The 13,767-nt window shown below is 30.0% G+C and overlaps 2 protein-coding genes across 4 annotated transcripts in view; both read right to left on the bottom strand.

The window, feature by feature from the left end:
• The window catches only part of fz (frizzled class receptor), a 178,469-nt gene that overhangs the window by 94,395 nt on the left and 70,307 nt on the right, over window positions 1-13,767 (bottom strand). The window contains exon 2 of one of the 2 annotated variants that reach the window (XM_088202851.1): window positions 11,014-12,764. The exons of the other annotated variant lie outside the window; for it this stretch is intronic. Coding sequence (XP_088058977.1) covers window positions 12,238-12,764 — 527 coding nt within the window. The 3' untranslated portion in view covers window positions 11,014-12,237. Of the gene's footprint in view, window positions 1-11,013; window positions 12,765-13,767 lie in introns of those variants that run through there. 2 annotated transcript variants of the gene reach the window in all.
• On the bottom strand, window positions 554-8,440 carry LOC148227532 (uncharacterized). 2 transcript variants are annotated; one of them, XM_088202852.1, is made up of 3 exons: window positions 8,310-8,440; window positions 1,810-2,482; window positions 554-882 (listed from the first exon to the last, which is right to left on the bottom strand). In XM_088202852.1, the coding sequence occupies exons 1-3, from the start codon at window positions 8,386-8,388 to the stop codon at window positions 675-677; spliced, it is 960 nt and encodes a 319-aa protein (XP_088058978.1). In that variant the 5' UTR covers window positions 8,389-8,440; the 3' UTR covers window positions 554-674. The 2 variants fall into 2 exon arrangements, with proteins under 2 accessions (XP_088058978.1, XP_088058979.1); XM_088202853.1 differs by having other exon boundaries at window positions 2,057-2,482.

Here is a 13,767-nt window from a genome sequence, read left to right as displayed (position 1 = left end):
GATCTTTAACAGAATTTGAATATTTAGGGCACCAAAATGTATTAATTATATTTTAGATAGTATATTCTTCTAACAGATGTCGTTATTATAATTCTATTCAAAATTAAATAACTAGTGATTCGAGATTTTGTTAAAGAAAAATCTTTTCGAATATCCTTATATATTATCCTCTAAATAGGTTTAAATAAATGTCACACCATAACGAATTTTTATTTAGAATCGATGCTGACAAATTCTAGAATGTTCACACATATGGTGTTCGTACTCTGAAGCTCATTTTACGCCTAATATGCATTTTGCAAAAGCCAACAAAGATTGTTTTCCTTTTGCGTAGATTGAATATTTACGTTTGAAAATTTTTCATTGTTATTGTATTTGGTGAGTGCCCACACGAATTTTTTTAATTATCAGTTACGTAGTTTTAGTAATATGACAATTTGAAAACTGCAATTATTTGGCACTTTTTTCGATCAGGCGCAAATATGCCAACTGTGTTTTTTCAAGCAAAAGTGAGGCATGTTAAGTGGTTAAATTATGAGAATTAAAACAATAATTTTCAAACTATAGTATATTTTCACCTTGCCCAAATAAAAACTAAATTATTAAAATTTGACAAAATAACATTTGTTCTTTATAAAAAGTTAAAAATATTCTGAAACTATATTTCATGTATTTTATATTCTCGGCTTTTTCAAAATTCCAATTTTCCTGAGGTACCTAACAATGAACGGCGTCGCTGTAAGCGTTATTGCGATTCGCAATGGAGCAAATACTTTATGAACCGTATAAGCTATCACAAATGTACCGGCATTTGCAGTGATTGTCTTTGAAAGATCTCCAGCGATTCCCAGCTTCTCTATCCACGACATTATGTCTAGTCCACTAAAAGGAAAATAACGAATTAGTATATGTTTAAAAAGTACATATATTATAATTACTACAGTGTAAAAGACTTGAAAGTGACACATGCTAATAGCTATTTATATCTCCTCTAACCCATTAATATCTATCTACAATAAATCCAAAAGTAAAGTATGCCATTCTGCTAGCATGAAGGTAAATCAAACAGTAAAAACAATTTAGAACCTACGTCAATATATTCCTCAATTTCATTCGATTTTTTCCATTAAATGAAGCAAAAATCATTAAATACATTCTAAAATGATTTTGATTTGTATGTATCTTAATTTGTTTTTTTTTTTACTTACATACATATTCGAGATTGAATTTAACTTAACTGAACTTGTCATGTTTTAGCAAAAGCGATCCAAATAACAACCAATGGCGTCATGGATATAACTAAACTCAATAAGTATCATATTTTAAATGAATATTCTTATATATGCCCATTTACTTATGAGTCAGTCATAAGCAAAAGTTTTCATTATGTTTCTAAAAAAATCCTGACCATTAGCCTACATATTTGTTTTGAAGCAGCAATTGTGAAAGTCTTCATAAATCAATGTCAAAGTTTAGCTTAATGTAAAACAAGATCACTTTTGCTTTTGAATGACTCAATTATATAGAGTAAATCGAGGCAGGACGTAACTGACTTAAATTAAACACGTACTAAAATTAAGCAGTTGAAAAGAATGAACGAGAACATTGACACGGGCGGTTTTACTTTCATGCTCCTTGAGAAAAATTAACAAAGACCGTTGTACAAGAAAAATAAACAATATTAGCCAGCTTAATGCCCATCAGATAATAATATGATCTATAATAAAAATTAATCTTTACTTTTTGATTTACCCATTCAATTTCAAATCTCTACTGTTTAACTCCTAACGATAGTCTATTAAATCATACCTAGTAACGAGAAGATAGAATCCGCCCAAAGATATGAGAGATATAGTCACGTGGAATACGGCAACCGTAGAGCCGTACTCTTTTACGGCTATTTTTAACTGTTCCGCACGACTCGGAGGTTTTCTGTCTAACCAATTACCCTCGGACTTCGCTCTACACGTCTCTCTGCTTCCCAATAACGAACCCACAGTCCCATATCTTAAAAAACTATGTTTATGCGTCGCCATCGTATGATATTGGTGTATACCTGTTTTGTAACTGGTGTACTCGTTGCGCAGATTCAGATAATGCAAAGTGTGCAGATTGTCCGACACCCATTTGTAATTCTGTCCGAGCTGAGATCCAGGCATGCTCAGGATGCAATTTTGTCCGCCGAAAGGGCTTGGTACGTTGCTCTGCATCGAGGAAGACAAGCTTAAAGCGCCTCGGCAATCGTAGGAACCGATGTGAGGATCTGATTCGGAAGTCACGTCAATCCTTGCCGATGTGTAAGTTTCATGATAGTTCTGAGAAGAAGATATGACCGATCCTGATATGTCTCTGACTCTCAACTGCGAAAAGCATCCTGTTTCAGAGCTTAAATCTTGAACGTTGTCGGGTAGACGTAGAGTGGCAGCTCTAGGTAGAGCCCTAGCTGAGCTGACATGAATGTTATTGTGACGATTGTTTATTCCTGCAACAGAATCAATATATGTTTATTATTAATGGAATTTTTAATATATATAGAACTTGCATTATGTGTGTATATAAAGAAACATCTGTTATATGAGTTGTATTCATAAACGTATGTATTAATCATAATTTGAATGAGTTTATATAGGAAATACAATACAATAAAAAATGTTATACTTAATTTTTTTTTATGAATTTCCGATGAATATGCGATGTTAGAAATGGGTAAACCACAAATAAAGTTAATCTTATAAGGATGTGTGTTTGCGATTCAGTTAGTAATCATTATACATATACAGAGTAATTACTTAAATAATCGCAAAATTTCATAAAGCTTACAAGAAAACGATGCTTTGTTACTGATATTGTAAAAATCGCCTTGAAAGGAATAACGTCAAACATCGGATAAATTATGATAGATTCTTATGAAAAATATTTATGTATTCATTGGGCTTATGCTTGTCAGGTTACAAAGGTAGATTAAAAAAACAAGGTAAATCACTTATTGTAACATGAATTGACTTGAGAGATATATGCTTCCTTCATGTTCAATTTTATGTCACAGTATTATAACTAGAGCATTCAAAACACATACATATTCTAATTAGACAGCAGCCAATGATTGTATTGCAAGAAAAAAGTCAGTGAGAGAATGTCTCAAAAAATTCGAGGTAAAGGTCAGGAGAATAAGCTTTGATTATATAGGTACACTGTTAGTCACAAGAGGAAAAATATATTATAGAAAAATTCACCAGGGCAAACACTGAAATGGAAAATAACTAATTGCCTAAGACAATACTATGTGGAAAACGTTTTAGCAGATTGCTCAGAAGATCGCAACTACACTGGGGAGAGAAAGTCTTATCAGACATTTGTGGAACTGCGCCGTTGAAATAACTGTGGGAAATGACAGAACCTTGTCCAGATAAAAGCTTAAATGCCACACTTAAATTAGACCTTCAAACCCATATGTCCAAATATTGTTTTACAATATGGCATATTTCATAAAATATTTATGTATTTTAAAATAACTTCACATGTATAAACATTATTGTAATAATAAAATAATCTAATATGCATTTGTATTTCTTAATAAAGGATGATATATATAGATTTATCTTTCAGTGTTAACATTTGATTCGTATGCTTGTGTAAAAAAATTCTACCACTCTTAAAAATAATTATGTAAAATTTCACAAAATTGACAAAATTTAAACAGTACCTTGAACTTTCAATTAAAAGTTTTATCCCCTGTACTACATAAATCATTTACCCAATTGCTCAGGGCAATTGTTGAAATTATTCTATTGAATCGGTCCAAGTCTAATCCTAGTGCTCCAGATATTTGGTACATTGAACTTTGAAATTAATAATTGTGATATTAGTAATACTAAGTAAATATACATTAATGTATATAAAACACAACGCTAATATTGATAAAATGAGTCGAGAGCTCGGAACAGATGTTTGAAAATACATTGTCGTTATTGCAGTGATCATTCTATCTGCACATGGATATTGCACTTTGTTGTTACCAAGCGATTATTCAATAATAAATTATATGATGCGGGATAATATGGACGTCCGAGTGCCAAATGAGACTAAATTGTTATTGGTTGCAATTTGGTTACATATACGATGATAGTCATTAAAATCATATCAGTACAAAAATAACAAATATAAAAAACAATGAAAGTTACAGTTAACACTATTTTAAAAATAATTTATCAGGTTTTATACAACCTACACGAATTTGTGGAAAATGGTGGTTTATTCAATAGTGCCTATTGCTTTAAAATCTGCAAAATATTATATATTAAGATTAAAAATACAGATACTGTAAAATACATTTTGAGAGGATCTACCTTATCTTTTATCAAATTTAAAATTTTTGATTGGATGAAATTTACAAGAATAAAAAGGATATTTGAAGGTTCCTTAGACTTTGCTGGTTTCATGGCTATTTGAATATTAAAAGACAAAGAATTTCCATTAAAAATCTGCAGATTTTATGTTATTTTAGTTTTATGACTTTCGTTTTGATAGAAACATTTTACATCAGGACAAAAAATGGCATTCAAATTTAGTTTTCAAAAGTTATTCAAGATTATTTTATATAAATTTTAAAATAAACTTTGTTTGATTTAACAGGGTTTAACATAAATCAAAAATATTACATCAAAATATATTTGTTTTATATGCAATAGCTCACAGTGAGATTATGTAACTCATACACTTATTTAACATTTTTTAATAAATATTAAAATCATTTTAAATAGAAAATATAAACCAATGACTAACTCTAGGACTCCAGAAGTTGGTCACAGTCATTTGGTTCTGAGACTCGTCACGGTTTTCAAAGGATTATCAAGTATGGAGCAAAAGCTCCCTAAGCTACGGTGACCAGATATTCTCCTTTGTGGAGGATTGTTTTCAAAAATGTTGTCCTCTTTAAATAAAATTGTCTTTGGTGACCTTTTTTAACTCCCGCAGCATCCCTAAATGAACAAAAATTTCCGAAATGATATTTTTTTGCTCTCGCAGAAAAGTATCCTTGAACAAAAATTTCCAAGATGACTTTTTAATTTTGTGTCTTCCTTTGACATTTTCAAAATCTGGTCACCTTACCTAAGCTAATACTGTAAATCACTCTCTAGTCAACAAAGACGTGGAGGAATCAACCTTTTGCCACAGCCTAAGAAGACTGCTAAGAGCGCCATAGTGAGGATGCTGTAAAATCACTCCATTCAATGAAAGTTTAGGGCAGTGTTAATGTCTAGACATTTTATGTGTGCGTATAATATATGTAAAACAAGGAATAATTAATATACATAGAGCCACTTACATACTGATTTTATAAATATTAATATCATATTTTATGTCTGGTCCATTTTTTGGAAATTGAGAACCTTACCTTTTTACATTTTCCTGGCAATCCTATGTAGGAATAATAAAAAATTAAAAAAAAAACGATAATGAAATAAACATGTATGAAAGGCACATTTGTATGAAATTCATGTGGCGTAAAAGTAGAATATATATGAAACACGGGTTACTTTTAAATGCACCACAAAAAAATTACAAATAAGAACTATTTAAACTAAAAATAATTCTCAGTAGTATGTTAAATAATTTAATTATAATGTGTAATTTAAATAACTAGTTATGGAATATGAAAAAAAATAGCTTTGAACGAACATATATTTTGACCTTGATCCTAATATTTTATCAGTGATCAAACTTTTTAATTATGATAGAGAATTTATAGTATTAATTAACTAAATTTTTTCCAACTTATTTATCATGGAATCTTAAGATTGTGCATGAAGTTCAGTTATATATATGGGGAATAGATTGTTTAATCATCACCTATATCTATATAATTTTTAAAATACGTGATTTACAGAGTTTTGTGTCGTAAATATTATTATATATTGAAAAAGCAACAATGGCAAAGAGAAAATGCAACCTAAAAATGCTGTACTTTGTGTAAGGTAGGATTCCAGAGGAATTACTTGTTTTAAAGTGTTAAAACAAGGTGAAACAGTGACGGCAGAAGTAAAATGTAAACTTTTAACTCGATTGAGTAAAATGGGACCATCTCCAGGGAATAGATAAATAAATATTCTCCAACATAACAACACACTGCTAGATTAACTCGGGATAAAATCTGCAACTTAGGTTGGGAAGTTTTCTTTAAGGGAAAAATATTAAATTAACTAGAATAAATGAAATCGGCTCTTTTTTATTGTTTTAATTCTAAACGAGAAAATTACTACAAGGACACTAGAAATTCATTAGAAACGTGTAAGAAGATTATATAAAACTATGAAATTTATATTATATAGAAAAAAACGAAAATAGTGAAAAATGCTATCTGAGATTTATTGATAAAAACGACATTACTTCTGAGTACCCCTAATACTTTTTCAGAGTTAGGAAAAGTCATTTACCTTTCCTATTCTCGAACGTCTGGCCAATGCGATGATTCGGGGCAGAAATAATCTATTTGTTATTGATTATTTAATATCCAGTAAGGATATGTTGCGTAACAGCTATGATTCAAAATGCTGTAATTAAATTAAATTCTGGTCTGGGAGGTCCAAGTACCTGTAGGCACATTCCACCGACCATTTGATGCATTGGTACCAAAATCTTCTATATTGACACCGAATGTATTCTTTGTTCAAGTATATCTGTAAAGTGCATTTCTGATCCGCTTAAATATGCAGTTGAGACAAATAAAAATAGTATACAGTCAGAATAAAAATATAGGACGATCATGTGAATTTAAAAAAATAGTGTAACATTTATAAATATAAATAGACAATAAATGATTTATTTTAGAAATATCTTATAAATATCTCGCTCGCTCCTAAACTGTTGGTCAGAACAATCCCATGAATAACTCCCAACGAATCTATTTAATTGTATGTGCGAAGGTATTCAGCATGACGAACGAAGCTGGAATAATGACAGAGCGGCGGCAGAGAGCACCCTTGGCTTGCTGTGTTGAGATTTGACAATGTTGCGAGCCCAACCAAACAAGTGTATTATTATGCTACCATTTATCAACATAAAAAAAATAACCTTAAGGTTAAAATACAGAGCATGTAATATAAATAAAGGCTATTCTTTATAAATACTGAACTGAATAAATACTGATTGAAAAAAATGATTCTGACTACCTGCCAAAATAATTCTAATCATTTAATATAAATTCCGACCAATTAATATAAATTCTGACCATCTAATGTTTATTCTGACCGATGTATCTGACCACAACCATATTAAAATTTGACCTGAAAAATACGAGCCATACATATAGCAATTGATTTTATTGGTTTTAAGTAAGTTATTATGACTAATTTCGTCTCGCACTCAAGAGCTGGTCTCCCGACAATATGATGAACAAAAACACCATGCGAAGTATAGTTCTGAAATTTGTGAATCAGTTTATGATTTTCAGAAAGATTAAGCAGAAAAGAGAAGACATTATTCAGACAACGTTGAACAGCAACAATGAATGTTTGTGAAATTTAATCAATTTATTAAATTAAACGTTAAAAAGGACATGATTGTTGCTTAGGGGGAAAACAAGCAGTGGTCACCCTACTTTGTTTGTTGACAATAACGCAGCCAGTGATCTTCAACCATTACTACAAATTTTAAAATGTAAGGGGGGAAAATGTATGTATTTCTACATATTTTGTGTACATTTAATAATATGATATATTTATTTAATATATACACTTTTAGTTATTTATAAAACTTGACCATTATTATTTTTTTTCGAATTGGCTACTTATATATATAATACAACAAAATGTGAAAAACTATAAGATCTTTATACTTAAATAAATTAAAATCTTATCAATCAGATTGATGAGATTTTAATTTATTGAAATAGAAGTTTTGTACCGCTTACTTCTGGGAAAGCAGATTTTCACTATACACAATAACAAAAGCAAAACGTAGGAACAAGCCACTCCCTACATTAGAATACAATTGTTTACAAGTAAACGTTGCAAAATATAAATATATCTTTTACTTAAATCAATAATATTTTATTTTAGTTATAAAAGTTTTTTTTTAATACTAATAGTATTTTTAATGTGATTTATGACAAAAAATAAAAAGAGAACAACTGAATTAACTGATAATATATACCATTAAAAAAGTTGGAGAACAAATGGATCGTATTATTAAGGACATTGAGTCATGACCGCGTTGAAGGTAAATTGAGTAAATCAACATATCACATGCATAAAGCGTGATCAACGGTAATTTCAGTTAGTTATGAGAAAAAAAAGAATCGTAAAAATTACCTGACGTTGTGCAAGGCAACTTGGTTAGTACCGACGTCTGCGCCAGCAGCCTCCGGCCTACTGCAATTGAGGAAGACATTGTGTTCAGCGAGCAACAGTACCAAACATCACAACAACACTGAAACGATGGTAAGTTCTCAGCCGCAGCGAGCACTCTTATTATACTAATATAGTGAGGAATCACGAACGCGAACACGCGCTGGCAGAGTGACGTTTCGTGGGCGAGGCGTTCGCAAACATCATCTATCATTTTTGAATTCAATTATGATTTTGAGTATACCAGGATAAGGTCAAATGACGTTAACAAAATAATAATTCGTTTTATAAATTTGAATTTAAATTAGCATTATTAAAAAAAAAGAATGTTGGGGTAATATCGAACAACAATGTAAGTCTAAAAATTATTTTTATTACAGCTCTTGCTAAATTTTATTCATTTAATGTACAAGAAAAACGCCTTATGTAATCTCACACAATGACAACGCTGAGGCAAGTGAATAAAATTAGTAATCCGAAAAATCTACAACTATGATCTTATCATTGTTGAGCTCATATTTTCTTATCACGCTAGTACTTCTATCTGCAGGGCCGGCTCTGAGCATACGCAACCGATTCACTCCCGGAAGGCTCCACGCTCAAAGAAAAAATATAATAAAAACAGAAGTATTATTTATATCACAAAATGTGAAATTACAATTATTCATATAGCAATATTTTATTCTCCCAAAAAAACACGATAAAATAAAAATGATGCGAATTCTGAGAACTTAGACTTTGTGTAACTTTTAAAAACTCGTATACCTAGAGAGAATCAGCCTCGCGCCCCACTAAGACTCCATCGTCAATTTTGTGGGGCTCTTGAAACCCTTTGTATAAAAAAACAAAGACAACTTGAACAACTTGAATGTGTTGTTTCTATAAATCATATCTAAATGTTTGTCTTCGTCGCGAAAAACAAGAAAATACACAAAAAACTATGGCCCATTTTTTTTATTTAATTACAAGCTGTCTGTACATAAATAATTAGAATTTTTTATTTTGATATTGGCATGTAAATCAAATATCCCATTGGATGCTTCTCCATATTTATTATTACAAAATCTCATTTATTTTATATAATACTAATTAAGTTGTTTATACTTATTTCCTTTTTTACATTTATTATTTGTCATATCTGTCAGGTGTGTCAGATGGTCTGAATCATTTCAGTCGTCTGGTGTCGTCATATCTAGTCAATTATTTGCCATTTTGTTTGGGTGAAGTCTGTCTATCCCAATATGTCGTGTATTTGTTCGTTACTTCATCTTTTATGAATCCTATGTTAAGGTCGTTATTTATAAAGTCATTAAGAACATACCAGGGAGCATCGACTATCATTTGTAGAACCTTGTTTTTGAATCTCTGGCTGATGGCAATGGTGAAGGCACAGGCACTACCCCATACTATATTAGGAATACATTTTGTATTCGTGGGGGCGGGGTGGGGGGCTCGAGCTTTCTCGCATAGAGCTTCACAGTCAGCAGAGCCAGCCCTGACTATCTGTGATGCGCATGTTAATTATCAGCCATATTGGACGCGTAGTTTGTGTTTGACAATATTAACAATACATTTTGTCACACTTGGGTGATTTTTTTATTTTAAAAATAATAGAAAAAAATTGCCTAGTTTGTAATTTGTTGTATGGAGTCAACATGAACACAAAATAGCTTCAACGCGCCACAGATAAAAAGGACATGAAAAGACAACATTTTACGATCATGGAAAATAAGGCAATATCGTTGAATGAGCTGAAGATTATACCACATAAAGCACTCCAAAAATGTTTTTCAGATTGGAGGAATTGCAGAAATAGATGGAAACTACTTTAAAGGTAACAATATCAACATTAAATAATAATTAAATACTTTTTAAGAAAAATATAAATTGTCGTTATTTCTTATTATAGCTTGTATATGTATAGCAATAAATAATTAAAAATTTTACATAATGTCAAAAATAAATTAGTTAAATGATTAGAAAAATAGGCAAGGAAAAAAAATAAACCGACGACTATTTTTGTTGAAGCTGGTAAAGCATTATGTTTGATATGGCAGATCAGAATTGAATTAGTTACAAAAATGTAGCGAATACAATAATATTAGATCTGTAAAAAATCTTACTTGTCTCTATTTTAAAAATGACTTCAACTGATTCAACCATCGCCAATTGCAAGAGTTTCTGAATACTTCAAAAATTATCTATGGAGACATTTGTTATCACGTTTTAAAATTCTTGAACGTATTCGTTTCAAAAAATATTGTTTTTTAGACGCAAAAAAAAACTCAACGTTGCTGTGACTAGCGCGTGTAAACTCTACATCGTCACGTAGACCCTAACAGAAATGGCAGTCTTGATAACTGTATCTTTACTTTCAGAATATTTATTGCACAACTGTTATTTTTGGAGCATTATGTTATTTAAAATATAATATAACGTAGTTTGATATTGACAGCCTATTTCAAACAGTTGAGAGAGATTCGACCACGCACAAAAAACACAATCTTAGTGTTTTTTTGTTAACCTTGTTGCCAATAAACTTGAATAAGTGATACAAAGCAAAAGTTGTCTCTACTAATGTGTTATTTTATAACATAATATACATATATACACTTGACAATAGTATTAACAGTGTTTCATTATATTTAAAAAATAAAAAATCTCTTGATAATTTCACATCCTATTTATTATCTACAATTTTAATACAAAATATCAGGCAGTTATTTTTTATACAACATCATATCGTTAAAAAAATGTAATATTTGGCAGTGAATAACTAATTGTTAAATCGATAAGTTCTTAGTTCAATATTTCACTAGTCAACTTTTATTGTATAACGTACCGTCGAAAACATTTTTACAGTGAGCAATTAATAAAAATTAATTCATGTTATCATCAATAGGGTACAAGAAAAAATATAAAACTTAAAATAATAAATTGTACTTTAACAATTGGGTAATATTTATAAGTTATAAAAATATTTATGACAAAGTAAATTATAAATGTGCACAGACAATGCATCTCATTCAACGATACTTTTTATACACAAAAATGTAAAAAATATTAATAAATAATTGATGTTAAATAGTGAATAAAACCTTATATCTACATTTATACATGTATAAATAATAAATTGAGTTATTGATATGATTAAATGACCAAATTAAATTTGTTCACGTGTACGAATATTGGCACAATTATTGATCAAATTGATAAAAAATTAAATAGTTTAATATGTCTAAATGTATTTAAATTGACATTTACTATATTATTATATTAAAAAGCTCGTTTTTCTTTTTAATGGACGAAATTGTTTATATAAAATGCTTATGTGGTAAGACCACAGCAGAAAACGGTTTTATAAAATTCACATAAGCCAATACAAAATTTTATAAAAATTCTTCACATTTCACATTTTAAACAATGTTAATTTATTAATCTAAAGTAAAAATATCGACCAGGATATTATTTTATATCGACAAAATATCATCTTACAATAATCTTAAGAATAAATTTAAACAATTAATTTAATTAATCAGTCTGACGTGTTTCTCAACTCAAAACTATCAGTTATGTTCTTTTAATGATAAAAAAATTTGAGAAACGTTTGATTTAACTATGAAATTTTGATTAACTAACAACGAAAGCATCAAAAAATAATTTGTTACATTAAATGTTTCCATTTTAAAAATAAAATTAAAACTAATACAATTTGTTCTATAATACAATATATACAATTAGTTTGAGGCATTTAAGTTATATTATAAAATGACTATATCTTTAATCATATCAGCACATTTATTAAGCATCACTGATAAATACAAAAAAAAACGAAGCACATTGAGAGCCACCGTGTCAATATAAAATTATATAATATCACGAGATCGTCTAATCACACATAAGACTCTACTCTTCTGCCTTGTATTCTATCGAAAAACTGTCTCCAGGATATAATAGTCTTGCCGGACCAAATCCAAAAACTTGACGTGATTCCGACAATCATCGCCATGAGATACTTTATCATGAACACTTCAAACACTGGTCGGTACTTGGGGGTGCGGGCCCTCGCTCCCGTCGGACACGGTATGCTGAACGGATTCTGGCCACAGATGTCCTTGTGCCACGTTACCATCCAACTGTCCATATACGCTTGCTCGTAGAAGAGGCAAGCGAGCACTATGAGAGCAGGCACGGTGTACAAGACACTGAACACGCCGATCCTTATCATTAATTTCTCTAGTTTGTCAGTCTTGGTGCCGTCGTGCTTCATCACTGTGCGAATGCGGAACAAGGAGACAAAGCCGGCGAGCAGAAATACGGTTCCTAAGGCTAGGTAGACACAGAGTGGAGCCAGGACGAATCCACGGAGAGCTTCTGGATCACGGACGCCAACATAGCACACGCCAGAAAGGATATCACCTGAAAAGTAAAAAATAAAGGGTTAATTTTATTGAAATAATTATAATAAGTGCAATTTTTTATGACTACTTTACAATATGTACATATAAAGGAGTAAAAAAAACGATTAAGATATAATTAAAATAAAGTTTTGATAGAAAAATAATGATTTATTATATTTTTTGGTCATTTGTATGGTTTTTTGTTAGCTGCTGTAGTTTTAATTATATCGTCATAGAACTTATTCTAAAAATATATTTTGTGAATGTCTAGATACGGTTCGTTAACTAGTCTGATCCGCCATATTTTTTTCAAAATGGCGGCTACACTAAACATAAAAAAATCAACTCCAAAAAATGGTAAAAAACAATATAAGTTTAATATAAAGAAAATTTAAAAAAATATGTTTTTTTATATAGTTTTCTTATGCAGCACATTTTTATATATTTTAATTGTTTCTATTACACCACTGATTGTAATATCGATTGTTTTTTTTTAAATTAAATTAAATATGACAAATTGCAGTATCAGATGATATATATACTACATAGTAATATTCTAAACTGATTCATCATGATTCAGCTTTGATTCAAATAAAAATAAATTATGAGAATAATGCACTTGACTGAAAAGTAAGTAAATGTGACGTATCTTATAGTTATTGTCGACGTTACATAATAAATATGTATGTATGTAAATATATATATTCTTACTCCAAGACAACGAGACATAAAAAGTTGCGCAGTCCAAAAAGTAGTCGTATTTTATTCACATAAATTAACCTTGTGTAACTTGTAACTTGTGTTAGAAGTACGTGTTAAATAGTAAATTAATGGCGCATTTAAAGGTAGCCTAATATAGAATACAATATATAAACATGCATTACATATACTTTTAACGCATAATTATTTAATATATTATGAAGAAACTTGAACTATATTACTTTCATTAAAGTCTGATACAACTAAAAATAGTTAATGAACGTTACAACTATTATATTAGACATCGACGCGCGGGATAGCTT

The sequence above is a fragment of the Plectrocnemia conspersa genome, unplaced genomic scaffold (genome assembly GCF_051122295.1).
Source record: "Plectrocnemia conspersa isolate PC_06_02 unplaced genomic scaffold, ASM5112229v1 ptg000013l, whole genome shotgun sequence".
NCBI classification, from domain to species: Eukaryota; Metazoa; Arthropoda; class Insecta; order Trichoptera; family Polycentropodidae; genus Plectrocnemia; species Plectrocnemia conspersa.
The sequence above is the reverse complement of the archived record's forward strand: the minus strand, read 5'-3'. Positions and strand labels throughout refer to the sequence as shown.

What these genes read in the sequence shown, in the direction of transcription:
- LOC148227532 (XM_088202852.1), bottom strand. Translation starts at nt 8,388, where the DNA reads ATGTCTTCCTCAATTGCAGTAGGCCGGAGGCTGCTGGCGCAGACGTCG. An exon ending in GTTGCCTTGCACAACGTCAG is followed by an intron (nt 2,483 to 8,309) that starts GTAATTTTTACG and finishes ATTCTGTTGCAG; the next exon opens with GAATAAACAATCGTCACAAT. An exon ending in TTCTATCTTCTCGTTACTAG is followed by an intron (nt 883 to 1,809) that starts GTATGATTTAAT and finishes TTTTCCTTTTAG; the next exon opens with TGGACTAGACATAATGTCGT.